Source organism: Pan troglodytes, chromosome 2 (genome assembly GCF_028858775.2).
Source record: "Pan troglodytes isolate AG18354 chromosome 2, NHGRI_mPanTro3-v2.0_pri, whole genome shotgun sequence".
NCBI lineage: Eukaryota > Metazoa > Chordata > Mammalia > Primates > Hominidae > Pan > Pan troglodytes.
In genome coordinates, this window is record NC_086015.1 from 161,880,157 (window position 1) to 161,897,633 (window position 17,477).

The 17,477-nt window shown below is 42.1% G+C and overlaps 2 protein-coding genes across 6 annotated transcripts in view; one reads left to right on the top strand and one right to left on the bottom strand.

Moving 5' to 3' along the window:
• Window positions 1-15,562, top strand: part of GFM1 (G elongation factor mitochondrial 1) — a 70,025-nt gene extending 54,463 nt beyond the window's left edge. The window contains exon 19 of one of the 2 annotated variants that reach the window (XR_010155058.1): window positions 15,198-15,562. The gene's annotated coding sequence lies outside the window, so the exon portion shown is untranslated. Of the gene's footprint in view, window positions 1-13,203; window positions 13,267-15,197 lie in introns of those variants that run through there. The other variant, XR_010155057.1, reaches the window with a different exon arrangement.
• RARRES1 (retinoic acid receptor responder 1) overlaps window positions 1-17,477 on the bottom strand; it is a 35,777-nt gene that overhangs the window by 2,161 nt on the left and 16,139 nt on the right. For 2 of the 4 annotated variants that reach the window (XM_016942239.3, XM_016942237.2), the window contains exons 2-4: window positions 14,681-14,743; window positions 11,633-11,828; window positions 5,693-5,829 (exon numbers count right to left, since the gene is read on the bottom strand). In XM_016942239.3, the coding sequence (XP_016797728.2) occupies window positions 5,693-5,829; window positions 11,633-11,828; window positions 14,681-14,743 (396 nt within the window). Of the gene's footprint in view, window positions 1-3,945; window positions 3,969-5,692; window positions 5,830-11,632; window positions 11,829-14,680; window positions 14,744-17,477 lie in introns of all 4 variants that reach the window. The other 2 variants (XM_016942240.2, XM_016942238.4) reach the window with 2 other exon arrangements.

The following is a 17,477-nucleotide window of genomic DNA, read 5'->3' on the forward strand; positions in this document are numbered from 1 at the left end:
GTTTACAACCTCAGGCCCATGAGGGAACTCTGTCCAAGTGTCTTGAAACAATGGCCATTTTACAATCTAGCTCTGCCCACAATGGCGTCAGCTTGACCACCGGGTAGATAAGGCACCCAAGAAGTCACATAGACCCTGCACCTGCTTGCTCCCTCTTCTGCATGCCATTTATGCCAAGTCCCCCTGTAAAAGCCCTTGTTTTTTGTCCCAAAAGGGAAACAGTACCTTAAAGGCAGGAGCCTATACTTCTTCCCCTAAGCTAGCTTTGGAATAAAGTCACTTTCTTCATACCAGACCTCACTCTTGTGAATTGGATTCTGCAAGCAGCAAGTGATTAAACTTGCATTTTGGTTACATTACCAGGTTTCTATTAAGAATACTAAAGAATACAAAAAAGCAACCCCCCACCCCCACCAAAAAAGTTTAGACTCCCCTTTGCCTACATTGATGGAGATTTTTACCAGCCGTGAAATGGCCAGTAGGTGAAGTCTGGAGGGAAGATACAGGCCGGAATCCTAACATTTGTTTTAAGCTCTGCCTCTTCTTTGCCTCGCTGGAGACTGCCGTGATTTCCTTCAGAAATGCCTGAAGGAAAGGAGGCATTTCCTTCCCCAGAGGGCCTGGATAAATCAGAAATCAACTGCATTTTCTATGATTCTTCTTGGCAATAATCGGTAGGTTTCCCTCGTCTCTCACAGTGTACCCACGAATGTTCAAAGCAAACATCTGAGGCACAAGCTGGAAAGTCAGAGAATTCATGAGAGAAAATTCAGTGTCTCTTTCTTAAGGGAACAGTTACTGGAGGTTCCAGTGATCAGTCTGGCATTGTCGCTTTGAGGGTGTGTTTAGCCTTGTTAGACCTTCATTTGGTGGCTGTCTTGACCTTGGAAGGACATGATTATCTATCCCAAGATGTCCCACACCAGCTGGATATTTGTCTCAGACTTTTGTGCTGTCTGCACTATTTTTCAAGTCTTGACTGTTTACCATGTATTTTTATAATTTAAAAATTGGTTTTAGGCTGGACATGGTGGCTCACGCCTGTAATCCCAGCACTTTGGGAGGCCAAAGTGGGAGGATCATTTGAGCCCAGGAGTTCGAGACCAGCATGGGCAATATTATTATTTCTTAATAGAGACCACCTCGTCTTTATTTAAAAAATAATAATAAGTATATATATATATATAAATTGGTTTTACTTATACACTTAAAATGTTTTTTTGAGAACAATGCCTTATTCTGCGTTTGAAAATGGCATTTCTGAAGGAAATCATGGCAGTCTCCATTGAAGCAAAAAAGAGGCAGAGCTTAAAACAAATGTTAGGATTCCAGCCCCATTTGACAGACTATTTTGGTAAAAGCACAAAGAGTGTTACCCATTTTTAAATACAAAAATGTGAGTCGTGATAATGCTGGTAAAACCCTCTATCATTTGATTGAGAACTTCCTCAATAAAGTTATCGAAACAGCCCCTTACATTTTTGTTTTTATAGATTCCTCCTCCTTTAGGAGGAACCACCTTTAAACCAAACCAAAAAGCACAGCTTATTTAAAAAAATGCAGAAGAGGACATTGCACATCCCAGCCTGGCAAAGGATGCCAAGATTGGACTGCCCTCCCCATGTCAAGCTCTGCCAAGAAGTCATTATTTTTAATATTATTCAGAAATTATCTTTTTGGCTTCAGTTCAGATCATCACAAGTGCCAAATCTTGTAGCCCAAATGGATGATGATTTGTTGTTACATTTCCTGGTAACTCAGCACTTAATCTTGTTGCAGACAGACTGGAAGTGTTTTGTTTGTTCCCTTTTACTTGGTCATAACCCAACCCACCCCATGCCCCTCCACCCCGCTTCCCCCAAAAGGGAGCAAAGGATCTCTAACAGAACCAGGGTGGTTTTAGTAGAGAAGAATTAGGCTTAAGTTAGTAATAGAAGTTATCAAAAGTAGATTTCAGCATAATAAGGTAGATAGGATGGTTTCTATATGTAGCTTTGGCTAATGGAGACTTCTACTTAATGTGAAGATGAGCTGACTGATAGTGATGTGCTGCAGGTTAGATAGTTTGGGGTGCTTACAAACCTGGTACTGATTGATGAGAGTTAGAACAATACTCAGCTTGACTTTTCTCAATTCATATTAAAGGCTAAAGGTACGGGCTTATCCATTTTTTTCCCTAGCCAGCATATATCCCGTGTTCTTGGCACTGTCCTCATAGTATTGGGAATGACATCTATTCTTCAGTTCTAAGGAAAGAGTTGTGCCAGTAAGATGTGTCTTACTTTATATTTGCATTTCAGTCTTTCTTTTTTTTTTTGCACACTCTTCCCTCAGGCCTTGTTCATTTGGGGCTGTGAGTTTATAAGCTTGTACTTCTTTACACAATTGCATTAAAAGGTGAAATTAGCCCTGAGTATAAAGGTAGTAATTCCCAGAAAGTTTTTGGAAAAATTATAATCTTCATACCTTTTTTAAGCTACCTTGGGCCAAGAGCACCTCTAGTCACTTCCTGCCTCCGTGCCATACTGGCTTTCTCAGCCCTAGTGTCCTGTTGCTAGTCTCTCAGAACAGTATTTAGACCTTCTGCTCATAGTGTCTTTTTAAAAATCATTCCTTGTTGCTTGTGTTGCTTCTTTTGATGAAGGGTCACAGAAGACCTTAGTGGCCACTGAATAGCAGAATTTGAAAATCTTTGTGGATATGTGCATCCTTTTCTTTAAAAGAACTCTAAGCTGAAATGCGTATCAGCCTTGAAACCAAATATCCTAATTGCTCCAGGGATTTAAATTTGTATTAGTTTAACTTCAATCCGTTTGTGAGTCCTCATTTAATAGGCCCTAAGAGATGAAATGATTTGCCTTGGATGACTCAGCTGCATATTCAACTATTATTTATCTAACACCCAGACATCACAGGGGGAAAAAAAATCTGAAACTCTTAGTCAATGACCATTCTCCCTCTGCATTTGTTTTTGTTTGTTTTGTTTTGTTTTTTTGAGACAGAGTCTTGCTCTGTCGCCCAGGCTGGAGTGCACTGGCACGATCTCAGCTCACTGCAACCTCCGCCTCCCGGATTCAAGCGATTCTCCTACCTCAGCCTCCCGAGTAGCTGGGACTACAGGCACGTGCCACCATGCCTGGCTAATTTTTTTGTATTTTTAGTAGAGACAGGGTTTCACAGTGTTAGCCAGTATGGTCTCCATCTCCTGACCTCATGATCCGCCTGCCTCAGCCTCCCAAAGTGCTGGGATTACAGGCATGAGCCACTGCACCCAGCCTGCATTTCTGCCTTTTAACTATCTAGTTACTTGTATGTCCTCGCTTTCCTACGTGCAGTTTGGTTGAGGGATGTTAGTGGACAGATGATGGACCTGAAAGACGGGTTAGAATGGGAGAGAAATACACCTGCTATTTTTGTACCCTAGTATGTCCTAGTGGTAAAAATGTGTCATATGCAACTGCAAAAGAAAGGGAAACATGTTAAATGTCCTAGTTTTTTCTGTTATCTCAATGTGTTGCTCTACTCCTATTAAGTTTTCCTCTCACATTTACTACAATTAGTTCTATATTATCTTGACACCATTTTCTACGCTTAAAACAACCTCTTCCCCCTAACTTTAAAATCAGGTACAGTAAAAGCCTCTTGTTGAGGATGTGGTTATCTTGGTAGATGAGAATGTGTCAGAAACAGATAGAAACTTACCTAGCAAAAGAACTAGTACTGTATCTTGACTTGTTATATGGCAACAATCAATTAGATGGTAATTTCTATTTAAAAGCATTCTGTATGGGGAAAGACATGTTCATTTTGATAAAGACAAAATCTAGGTTTTTAGTTGATGTGTGTTGTACATGTGGTCTTTGGAAAGCAAACCAAACTATGTATTATTGACATTAAAAATGATGACTTAATGCTGGGTAAGTCCTGTACTCAGAAGATACTCACTGATGATCCATCCATGGGTGAACCTATGAACAAAACGAATTTTTTAAATTGGTGCTTATGATTAGTTCAGCTTGCCTCTGTAATACTCCCAACACCTTTGCTCTCATCCTGCTCTCAGCTTATTACTTTGCCTCCTTTTTCACTGAGAAGACAGAAGCAGTTAGAATAGAGCTTCCACAAGCTCCTACTTTGATATCTGCCCTCCTAGCACTGGGCCACTGTTTCCTGCTTTCCCTCTACGTGAACTCTCCGTGTTTCTAATATCATCTGGATTAATCACATCCTCTCTGGCCTGCTCAAAGATAGTAACTCTAACAACTTTTCCCTCTCTTTCATGCAATTCCTACTTTGCCTCTCTCTGCCAGACTTTTCCTCATCAACATATAAACATGCTGTTATGTCTCCCAACCAAAAAAAATGCAAAAACCCTTTCAGCCCTATGCTCACCCATCATCCAGCTGTAGTCCTCTTCCTTCCTTTTACTCTCCTTTATTATAGCTAAATTTCTTGAAAGGATGGAATGTCCACTTCCTCTCCTCCCATCCTCCCTGAACCTACCCCAATCTGCCTTTTGTCCCTACTGTGCCAGTGAGAGGGCTCTTGATAAGCTCTCCCTTCCTTGACTTCCAGTTGCTCAGTGAAATGGGCAGTTCTCAGTCCTCATCTTACTTGACTTTCCAGAAGCATTTAGTACTACCAGCCAGTCCTCATCCTTGAAATACTTTCTTTTCCCATATCTCTAACTGCTTAAGTCAGAAGTGTTCCATGATCCAGTCCTTACATAACTTACCTTCTTTGTCTACACTCATTATCTGTGATCTCATCCAGTCTTGTGGCTTTAAATACTATATGGTGACAACTACAGCTGAGACCTCTCCCCTGAACTTCAGACTCTTCTGTCCAGAAGATTATACAAATTCTCTGTTTGGTTATAGAATTTAGAATGCCCCAAATCAAGATAATTCTCCCTCAATTCTGTTCCTCCTATAAGCTTCCCCAATCGGTAAATGAAAACTGTGTCCTTCTGGTTAATCATACCAAAATCCTAAAAATCATCCTTAACTCCTCTCATCTCTGATATCCATATCCAACCCATGAGCAAATACTGTCAATCTGCCAGAATCCAAACATCTCTCCAGCCCCATTGCCACCACCCTGGTCCAAGCTACCACCAGGCCTTGCCTAGAATATTGCAATACTTTTTTTTTTTTTTTTGAGACAGAGATGGCATCTCACTCTGTTGCCCGGGATGGAGTACAGTAGCTCAATCATAGCTTATTACAACCTCCAACTCCTGGATCAAGCAATCCTCCCAACTCTGCGTCCCGAGTACCTGGGACTATAGGCATGTGCCACTACATCTGGCTAATTTTTAATTTTTTTGTAGAGATAGGGCCTTGCTATGCTACCCAGGCTGGTCTCAAACTCCTGACCTCAAATGATCCTTCCACCTTGGCTACTTAATTTTTTTCATAGCATTTACCATCATATGATACATATTTATTTATTAGCTCACTGTCTCTTTTTATCTTCTCTCACTAGAATTAGTCCCAATGAGGGCAGCAACATTGTGTCTTTGTTCACAACTGTGTCCCCAGCCCCTGAAACAATACTTAGCCCATTGCAGGAACTCACATATTTATTGAAATAAATGTGATTAAAACTCTTGATATGAAATTAGAAGTTCACATGAGACCACTTTGATTGTAACTCTTGTGGCACAAGTTAATTTTCAGGTTTTTCTTACCCACTGCCTCACACTAGTGAGCTGTGCCAAGTAGTAGTGTGACACCTGTGTTGTCATTTCCCACATCACATAAGAGCTTCCAAGGAAAGCCAAATCCCAGATGGGTCTCAGAGAGGGATCAATATGTCCATGATTATCTGAGAGAGACAAAAAAAGCACATTTGTATTAATGCATTTTTGAGACAAAATCTCAGAAGTTGCAGAAATGAAATAGGGTTTAAACTTAGTCATACCAGTCATCTCTCTCACAGCAAGACCTTGAGCCAGATATGTGATTTGTTTGTATCTGTTTCTATGTTAGTATGTAGATTTATATTCTTCAACTTGCCAAACTGAGTAAATCTATTATAAATCAATGGTCATTTGCTGTACTGTATACAGACAAAGTAAGAGCTATGAAGCCTACGTTGTATCAAGGCTATGTCCACAAAGTATCTTGGACCCATCTTGTCTTCTCTGAACCCACTGCCACCACCCTTCAGGCCTGAGCGCCTTCTCCCTGAGACCACAGCCACAGTCTGCTACCAAATCTCTCAGATTTCAGTCTCCTCCTTCCAACTGTCGCACACCTAGCAGCTAAAGTGACTTTTCCATACTCATTACTGAATACTCAAAGATGACATTGAATTTAACTTAGTCTTGTTAGTTAAGAAGCTTTTTTTTTTTAAGAGACAGGGTCTTGCTTTATTGCCCAGGCTAGAATGCAGTGCCACAGTTACGCTTCACAGTAGCCTTGAATTCCTGGGCTCAAGCGATCCTCCTGCCATGGCCTCCCAAAGTGCTGAGATTACAGGTGAAGGCCACTGTGCTGGCCAAGAAGCATTTTTAATTAGGTTGAAAAGTCTATCACTGATATTTTTCACCTTACCTTCTGGTTTAGGTCTACAGTCAATGTGATGGTGGTCTTTGCTTCCCAGTCTGCCAGAATATCTTTGTGCTTCTCTAATCATTGGCTTTAAAGCTAATCAATGTGTTGGCAGCATCTCTGTCACTCTTGTTTAACACGTGAAGAAAACAGGTAGATTTTTTTCTGTGGCATTGTTTTTGGACCTAAAATCTTTTAAATTTGGCAAACATCTTTCTTAAAACTTACACAGTATTAGACACTGTGATAGGTTAGGGATACAATGACTAATAAATTATTGTTTGTGACTTTTAGGAGCTCAAATTTTATGAGGTGACTGTTCATGAACCATCATTTTATGCAGTTTTGTAGGGATACTATATTAAGGCCTAATAATAGCACAATACATGAGGAATACTAACAAACTTATTAGGAAACTAATCCTTCTGGGTAAAGTAATCCTTAGCATAAATTCTATTCTGTATTGGTAGAACTTGGCTAGTTTATACTCAGAGGTAATTCACACAGCATTCACTGATTTCTTGGGATCTGTGAAGGATACCAAGATGGGTCCCCACCCTCCACATGTTGACATGGTGGGGTTATAGTTGATACATTCCTTAAGAGAGGGAGGATCAGAAAGCTGAGGGACAGCAGGGAAGGGACAGGTTTCTTTGGGCTTTGGGCTGGAGAGGGTTAGGGGAAACTTCACAGAGATGAGATTTTGGCTGCGCCTTGAATTGCTGTCATTTGTGTGGGGGTCTGAGTGAGAAAGTGAGCACGTGAAGGTAGGAAGGCACCAGGCAGGGGCAGCCTCGGTGACTGTTCTTGATAGAATATACAGTATACTGGCAGCAGATTTTGAAAGGCCTTGTTTCCAGCGCTGCCAGAGTGGGTATGAACTGCAATTGAGTAGTAAGTGTGGAAGATGACTTTGACTGCTGGGTGCGGTGGTCTCAGGGAGAAGAAGCCCAGGCATGAAGGATGGTGACAGTGGATTTGGAGATGAAAAGATTAGTCCAAAATACTTTGTGAATGCAGGCTTGATAGGAAATGGCAAGTTATTAAATGTTAGTAGATTAGTTGATACTGACCAAAGTTTCTAGCCAACTCTAGGAGAATAGTAATACCATTAAATGTAGGACAGAAAGTGGGAACGTTTTGGGTGAAAACAAGTTGAGTTTGTTATTAGGTGTATTAAATACAGTGTCAAGAAAGTCATGAAGGTGGATGATGTAAAGTGCTACAGATAGGCCGGGCATGGTGGCTCACGCCTGTAATCCCAGCACTTTGGGAGGCCAAGGGGGGTGGATCACCGGAGGTCAGGAGTTGAAGACCAGCCTGGACAACATGGTGAAACCCCATCTCTATTAAAAATATAAAAATTAGCTGGGTGTGGTGGCACACGCCTGTAATCTCAGATACTCTGGAGGCTGAAGCAGGAGAATCGCTTGAACCCAGGAGACAGACGTTGCAGTGAACCAAGATTGCACCACCACACACTGGACAGAGGGAGACTCTGTCTCAAAGAAAAAAAAAAAAGTGATACAGATAAATCAAGAAGGATAAGAAGCAAGATCTGGTTAGGGTTTTTGGTGATCTGGGTGGTCCCTTTATGTACATAGAGTAGAAGCCAAATAGGAAGAGTTGGAGGTTGAGGCAATGTGTATAGAATCTACTTTTGAAAAGTAGACAGAATAAGGAAAAAGAGGGGGTGATGGGTCTATGAAGAAACTGGTCAACAGAACTCTGATCTTGACGATCTTTATAGGACAAGAGAAGGAACTGGTTGACAGAGATTCTCAAGGTGGGAAGGATACTGATGGGGCAAAATTATGAAAGAACCAGATAAACTAGAACCAAGGGTATAAAAGGAGTCTTAGAATTAAAAGAGAGGGTTGGGGAAGACATAGCGACTTTGTGAGGTGGGAAGAAATGACAGAATCAAATGTCTCAGTCTCAGTAAAGCAGGAGGCAAGACTGTCTCCTGAAAGTGCATGAGGCTGGGGTGTGGGCCTTGAAAAAATGGAAAAGCTTCAACACAGCTGTCATGTGGAGTGCAGTAAGATGTTAGAAATAAATAGCAGCATTGAAGACTCAGCACTTGGAGAAATCTTTTAGAAGAAAATACCTGTTGAGAATAAAGCAAAAGGTATTTGTTGCCCTTCATTGTCATCATATCACCCTTATGTGACATATATAAGTTTTTTGGTTCCATAATTCTTTCCTGTTAATATCGAAGTGCCTTCATATTTGGAACTGAGGACTTCCAGTACTCTTCACTGGCTTTTCTGTGTAATTTCTTTAACCTGGTAATGTCATTTTTTCCTGTCATCATATGATAAGTAATCAATAGGGAGCTGTGACTATTTTTACAGATGTTATTGTAGAAAGTACGTTTCGGACTTCTACTTCCTGACAAGAATATCAGCATTTCATGAATGAATTTTTTTTTCCTCATTGCTATGAGCAGCTGAACCATAAGAACTTCAGAACATTATGTAATACAAGACTCTGAATTCAATATCTTGGATATAAACTTTTTTGCTTATTTTGCTTTTAAGAGGTTTCCCATCATTCCTGTCTTCATTGACTGAAAACTTCCTTGATCCAGCTCATCATCACGTGTTCTATCTTATGGTGCTGCTGTGAGTTCAGATTTGTGAGATCAAAACCCATCACCCTAGAAGATAAACCAGTTATACTAAATACCATGAATAGTGAGAACATTTGAAAGGGTAAGTGCTGGCAACACTGCTATAGAACCACTTGGGCAGACACAACTTTAGCTGGTTATTCCCAGGTTTTCAATCTTTCCCTCTGTATGTAGTGTACTTGGATTCATTGCTAGGAAGTTTGTAAATTCATTAGAAGTGAAACTTTCACTCATAAAAAACAGACAACTTAAGGGGAAAAAACAATGTGGAGCAAGGATATTCCAAAATGGATTAGATCTTCTCACTTACCCATTGTACTACAACAGTCCAATGCCTTGGATCCATTAAATACTGAATAGGAATCTGCTGAGATTTTTTTTTTTTTGAGACGGAGTTTCGCTCTGTTGCCCAGGCTGGAGTGCAGTGGCGCAATCTTGGCTCACTGCAACGTCTGCCTCCCTGGTTCAAGCGACTCTTCTGCCTCAGCCTCCCAAGTAGCTGGGACTACAGGCGCATGCCACCATGCCTGGCTATTTTTAGTAGAGATGGGGTTTCACCGTGTTAGCCAGGATGGTCTCAATTTCCTGACCTCGTGATCCGCCCGCCTCGGCCTCCCAAAGTGCTAGGATTGCAGGCGTGAGCCACCGCGCTCGGCCCCCCTGAGATTTGAACTGGGTAAAATTTACCTTATCTAAAACCAAACGTTTTTGGTTTTAAGTAGATAATTTTACATACACAGACAAGCTATAGATAGCACCATTAAATGTCTCTGCTGAATTTACTATGACAGCAAAACTTACAAGTTTTTTGATGAAAAGTTGCCCTCTATTAAAGAAGTTTTTTGAAGTTTCACAGTAGCTACATTAAGTTAGATTATTATAGAATGGTCCCTATGGATATACAGGACTTATTAACTAAACATACAGTTAGCCTGCACTATTAAAGAGTGTCTAAAATCTCATGATCCTGTGGCAAATATTCAAAGAAAAGATCCAATACAATTTCTAAAATTTGTGTTTTAAGGAGTACAGATAAGCCCTATTTTCCCAACTAAAGGAAAACAATTCCAAATAAGTGTAGATTTATAAGTATCAGTCATCAGGTCATTTATTTCAAGCAATACTCAATATAAACAAATTCTGCTACAACATGAGATTTTAATTGCTCCCCTTGATTCCTTGGCACAGGATTTGATCTGAGTTGTCAGAGAACTATCATGTGAGAATCATTCAGGGTTCAGAATTTTAGAAATGGAAGAAGCAGTATTCCACTTCGAGGTTTTTAAGGACATTTAGTCTCAGTAAATCGATGGGGAGCAGAGACATTCAGGAATGGAGACTACAGAGCCTCCAGTGTTGACATGGGTTTGCCACAGAATCTGGGCAAATGAGTGAACTGTGGGAGAGGGTGGGACCATGAGTGCTGTAGTGGTCAGACATCAAGCTTAATACCCAAGAGATGACTTTCGTGGTTTTGAAAATTGGATTTGCCAGTAAATGTGCTGAGTCTCAACTGCTGTCCACACATTCTGGTGAGTGCAGGAACGCATGAGCTCTGCTTCCCTTCAGCTGAGTCACTTCAGAGCGCAGGGCTCCTTTGTTGGAGACAGCACCACTGCCCATTAACCACTGACTTGAAATGAGATAAACATGACTCCCCTGCAGCATCCCAGAGAGGGCTCATCTGGCCTTGGAGTGTAAGGCTGTGATGAGCAGAGTAGTGGCTCTGGAGGCTGTCGTCTAAAGTTTCCAAAGCCACTGCCAAAAATAGAGATGTCACCTCAGCTCCTGGACTCAACCCTGAAAACAGCACCCCTATATGCATATCCTATTTCAAAGTCCTGTACCTCTTACCTGGGGGTTCAGTTCTTACTGTGCCCCTCATTCTGGGATGGAAAATGAGGAGTTTTTTTTTTTTTTTTTTGGAGATGGAGTTTCATTCTTGTTGTCCAGGCTGGAGTGCAGTGGCACAGTCTCAGCTCACTGCAACCTCCGCCTCCCAGGTTCATGCCATTCTCCTTCCCTGCCTCCTGAGTAGCTGGGACTACAGGTGCCCGCCACCACGCCTGGCTAATTTTTTCTATTTTTTAGTAGAGACGGGGTTTCACCGTGTTAGCCAGGATGGTCTTGATCTCCTGACCTCGTGATCTGCCCGCCTCGGCCTCCCAAAGTGCTGGGATTACAGGCATGAGCCACCGTGCCCAGCTGGAAAATGAGGAAATGAAAGGGATACATACTGTTGGTGGAGTTACTGTGTTGGATTAGAGATGAAGAACAGAAAGATGATACCTCTGAGTTTTGTTTAAATTATGAGGGATACCACAATATTTAGTTGAATGAAAGTGCCACTTTAGGGATAAAAACTTAAATGATCTTTCTTTTAAGGATTTAGTTATTACATACATTCCTGAATATAGAAATTCCAAATGCTGATTCATACCAGGTATGCTGACTATTTCCAAGGGGTTTTTCAGTTGCTTCATTTGCTTGTAAAGCAGGTAATCCTCTTGTTGTCTTTTCTTTTTCTCAATGAGCCGTGTACAAGTTACATTGATGGTTGGTCTGGGTTTCTGATTCTTGAAAAACACTCGAGCAGAACATTTCCCCAAACGTCCCTCACGTTCCTGAAGTAAAGACTGTGGAGTTAAACAGGATACTTTATCACCTCCCACTCACCCCAATGCACACAAGCACACACAAGATTGAGAAGAGTTCATTGTACAAGGCAGGCAGGCTCTGGCATCAATAGATGTAGTGGGTTTTGGTTTATTGTGGGTTGTGCTCACAGCTGAATACAACAGTCCTTCTCTCTTTGCTATCATTTAAACTCTTGTCTTCTGATTGTGACTTTATAAAATGACGTTGGGCATATTTCCAAAGAAATATCATTGACATCCATTGAGCACTGCTTGGCTCAAACCTCTAGAGTAGTGGCCACTTTACTCTCTAATGTGGACCAACATAATACTTAGGTGGACCTCAAAGTTACTAACTTGAACTAAAAGATGAAGCTGGCTCCTATTTACAAAAATAACAACAGCATCTTCATGCTGCCTTATGAATTAGGTCCTCTGATTCCAGTTTGAAAGATTAAGATACTGAGGTTTAAGGAGGTACCTACTCCATGTCGCACAGCTAATAAGCCAGGGCTTGACCTCACTTCTAACACCGAAGCCCAGGCTCTCTGTACTAACTTCATCTCTCTATGCCAAGATCTAATCCAGAAGAAATGGGGGCACTGATCCACTGATCATCCACATGGGATTCATTCAACTACCTGAGTGATGTTTATTTGCATTCATCTTTTTTTTTTTTGAGATGGAGTCCTGCCTGGGTGGGAGTGCAGTGGCACGATCTCGGCTTACTGCAACCTCTGCCTCCTGGGTTCACGCGATTCTCCTGCCTCAGCCTCTGAGTAGCTGGGATTACAGGTGCCCACGACCATGCCTGGCTAATTGTGTGTATTTTTAGTAGAGATGGGGTTTCACTATGTTGGCCAGACTGGTCTCGACCTCCTGACCTCGTGATCTGCCTGCCTTGGCTTCCCAAAGTGCTGGGATTACAGGCATGAGCCACCACCCCCAGCATTCATGTTTAAATGTAGATGTTTTGGATATTCTGGGATCTCCCTCACTTATTTTATAATCCAGAAACATCTGGAGCTTCAACTAGACATCAGATGTATGACTCATTTCTAGCATAGTGGTTCTTCCCCCTTTTAAGGAATTCCCCAGATTCCTTAACCAAATAAGAAAAGCCAGGGAACTTATTCCCTGAAAAATGCACAGATCAGCACTGGGCCTAGAATTTGAGGAAGTTCATGGGCCACTAGTCTTGGCCCTGCCCAAATCCAACTCTCGTTGGCTGGTTGCATAGTTGAGATGATAATCTTCTTTTTACTTTTGTGGTTGTTTAAACTGGGTGAAGTCCCAGTGAAAACAACTACCAAAAATGAAAAAAGTCCATGAGGAAACAAATTGTAATCAAAATTCTCTCTGTGCTTGAGCCCAGGAAGTCAAGGTTGCAGTGAGCCATGATCATCGCACTTCCCTCCAGCCAGGAGAGCAAGACCCTGCCTCAAAAAGAATAAATAAATAAAAATTAAAAATAAAAAAATTGGATCTGCTTAATAAGCCTATTTCTAAAACTACCTCAAAAAACTGAGAAACACTTTCCAGTAGGCAATTTTTCCTCCTGTGAGTGCTGGTTTTGAGTGAGAGGGAATTTCAGTACTGCTTTAAGATGTTAATTATTGGTGCAACATAGAAAAAAGGTGAAGGAAGCATTCAGGAAGAGGCTTATGAAAGGGCAGAAGGAACCTAGTACATGGCCTCCTCTGTTGTCAAAGTCATTTCCAGAGAAGAGAAAAAGAACCAGGTACTGCCCCCTTTCATTTTCCTTTTCATTTCCCCCTCAAAACATCTCCATGGAATCAAAGCCGTTGCCTGAGGATAAAAGAACTGCCCTTCACCCCCTGAAATGGAAGGTTTCAATTAGCTCGCTCTGTTCTTAATGCATCTACAGGATCAAATCCAGGGAAGCATATTGTTGGTGAAAATAATCTAGTAATTGTATTCCCTCTAGCTTAACACTTTCAGTTTGCAACACTAACAATCAAAGGCATCTTTCGTATGCTTTAAGGAAATTTTAATTCATAGGTTGATAAACAAAGAGCATACTGCTGTCATGTTGGATACTTGTTGGAACTTGAGTACTGGTGAGCATTCTTCCAGAAGCATGGGGTTGGGGGAGTCATGCCTTCAACTCCCGAAACTCTGCCACCCTGGAACACTTTAATCCTGGATGCTGCCTGCTCCAGGCTGCTTCTCAGCACAAGACAAAGAACATTTGGGCGGGTCTCCTCTCCGCCCATGCTCTGATTGCCACCTTTCAGCTTGGCCTAGCACAAGGAAGTTCATCTGGCTCTAATTTCTATACGAGTTTTCTCTTTACTCTCTTCTTGAAAACAGGGAACAGGAAACTTGGCAAAACATGGTCTGCTTGGTCAAAGCTGTAGTGAGGCTGATAACGGCTGGAGCACGTGCTGGTGTTTTACAGAGTGCCTCTGTGTACGTTAGCTCATGGGGTTGGTCTCACGCTGTGCTGGCCTGCTAACCAGAAATGTCACCCTCTGACAGGAAGAGGATAAGTTGGCATTTGAGAGTGAGTCATTCTGAGGACTCTGAGGAGCTAGGAGGGATACCAGAGGGAGCTGTGAAATTCTCTCCCGGGGTCCCAAGGAAGAGGGAGGTGATTGCTTATATGGATTGTTTTAAATGCAACCCTGTGTAAGACCATGAAGTTGAAGTAGTTAAATATTGAGCTCTTGCCTAGTTCTGTTCTTTAGTTCTTGATAACAAATAGGAAACGGATCAGGAAAAAACAAAAGCAAACCTCCAGATCACTATATATTAAGATTGTCACTTTTTTACAAAGCCATATTTATAGCAGTTGCTAATAGGATACTTTGCCAATTGTGGCAGCTTACCTCTGGGTTGTAGCGCTCTGTGCTGAAGACCACGTGAACTTTACATCCCTCTTTTGGATTCATCTGGAACACAGAAACTGAATCTTAGTACAGTAGAAGCTCCCTTAAACATCCTCATATCCAGGAATCACACTCTTAGGATAACATGGCATGCAAATGGTGGCTGTAGCATTTATACCTGAATAAAATTGGTGATGGCTTAGAAGAACTCAAATTTTGTTCTGATTGTGCCATTCTGCTTGCTAGTTTGACACCTACTCACAAAGAGGGAGACTGAGAAAGGGAAATGGTTGCGTTCTGACTGGAGTGACTTTGTGAGAGCAGCTAAAGGAGAAAAGAACAGGAGTGTGCAGGGAGCTGGAGGGAATTCCTTCATCCCCAACTCCTCAGTGCCTGCTCCACGACCTGTCCTGGGGCCACATCAGTGAGCAGGACTGACGAGGACTTGCTCTCCTGCCACCCATAGCCCAATGGGGGATGCTGGCAACAAACGCACAAGTAATAATTATGCTTTCAGGGGCTGATGAATGAAGAAAGACAGTGGTGGTGTAGGAAGGTGCTTGCTTGGCACGAGGCGATCTCAAAGATGAGACCAGCAGGACAGGAAGGAAGCAGCCATCCCAGATCTAGGTGGGGGACACCCGGTACAGGCAGAGGGGACCCACAAGCACAGGTGTGAGGTGGAACTTCAGTCCGCAACAGGATGAATCACCAACACTGAAGAAGTCTTCCAATGCTATGCTCTTTCTTTCGTTTGCAGTTTTTACAGGCAAGCATACTTTTAAACTTCAGAAATGTTAATGTTTAGCCTTTTAAAACTGTTGAATTGATTCCAGTGCATATTTTGGAATATACATATCTATGTCATTGCAATATAAACTGTTTAGAAGAAGTTCTTATTGTTTGCCATCTTTTTTTTTAAGAGAGCAAAATGATAAATCAGTAAAAGAAATATTTCCTAGAGAGGAAAGGGAACTTGCTGTTGTATAGAGCTGAAGTTATTTCACATAGCATTGATGAAGGTTGGACTCTGGAAACACCAGTTTCCTTTGCATCTTAGCGTAGCAATGCAATAAACAAACAGCATTATTTTATTTTAAATAGACCAGATAGCATCCATTCCTATTATAGATTCTTAAAAAATGCTGGGAAACTGGAGAAGGGAAGGAAAGGATTCCTTGGCGGTTATTTATGTAGGGAATATTTAAGCTTGTACATGTACAGATGTTGCTGGGGAAGGAGAGAGAATTCCCGAGAGCACTGCACACAGAGCAGTTTGCTGAGGGCTCATCATCAGTCTTCAAATGAGTTCTGTTGTAAGCTGAGGCACTAATTTTGGTTTACACAACGCACACACACAAGTCTGTCTATTCACTCATTCGCTGTTAACTACTATGCCAGGCCTTGGGGAGATATAAAGAAATATGACGTCCAGCCCGGCCTTTCCAGAAACCTACTTCTATCTTGGAAACAGTTTTGTAGTGTAGCTGATCAGTGTGGCAGAGCGCAGCCTGCGGGAGGCTTTCTTGAGTGGGTGAGGCCTAAACTAACTCTTTGAGGAGCCAGTGTTAGACAAAGGTGTGGGAGTGGGATGTAGGGGTTGGAATTCCAGGGGGACAGTGAAGCTGGAGAAAAGGTGCCTGGGGAGGTGGGTGCAAGGGTATGGAAAGCCTCACTTTTTTGAAGATGACTTGGCACTTGATCCCAAAGTCTGGAAGAGCAACATTAAACATATCCACAATACACAGGGCGTTGTGAACAGTAGGATAAGGCATAAACAGGGTTTAGTACAGTGCCTGGGTCAGCGTAAAATTCAATGTCTGTTTACTATTTTTATTATTACTAAAATCTATAGGCATGAGAAAGCAGAAGAACTGGGCTAAACACAAGAGACTGACCCAAGTTCAAGGATAGGGGATGTTATATAACATGGTCTCCCATCAGGGTTACTCCTGAAACACCCAATGAGTAGTGAAAGGATATAAATGAGACATGCCTGACAGTGGCTGGACAAGGCTCCCATGACCTCTTATCTCAAAGATTCCTGAAGTTCAGCATCCTTAGTACCTGCCAATGTGGGAGGAACACAGGGCTGTGGCTTGCTGCCTCTCACACTCCCAGCCACATGGGCACCCGCAAACAACTAACACTCAGAAGGCGACACTTCAGCTTGCCAGTGGGTTCTAAGCCTTGAATGGGTCGCTGCACCAGCCCCGCCCCTGCTATGTGCACCGCAGCACCTGGGAGTCTGCCTGTCCTGTTGAGTAGGGGCTTCCTGGGTACAGCCTCCTGCAGAGGAGTCAGCGACACCCTCAGGTTTCTAGCTGTGAGGTGGGCAGGGGTGGTTGCGGAGGCCATTCATGAGATGAGGAAAAAGCTGAGTTGGGAGGGTTCAATCTCTGGCACATGGGGAAATTTGAGATGTCTCGGAAAATGCTGAGGGTTATAGAAGTAGGATCAGCAGAGGTAGTGGTGAAAGCCATAGAATTTGATGCAGTACCCCAGGGAAGATGTGTAGAATAAGAATCCTGAGGAACATCAGCCTTCACGCCAGTGATACATTGGGGCATGGTTGTATGCTATGCAAAAAGATTCACTAAAGTCTTCCTTATTCTTGATATAATTGTGCATATTTAAAATACAGGACTTAAGATATGATTTGACGCAACAGTGCTCTGGAAACACATGGAGGCAAAGTGAGAAGGGCTTTGAGCCGGTGTGGAGTCTGTCCTTTTAAAGAGTTATTTTCTTTGCTGATTTGATTTATTTTGTTTTAAGGAAGCACTCTTTTTTTTTT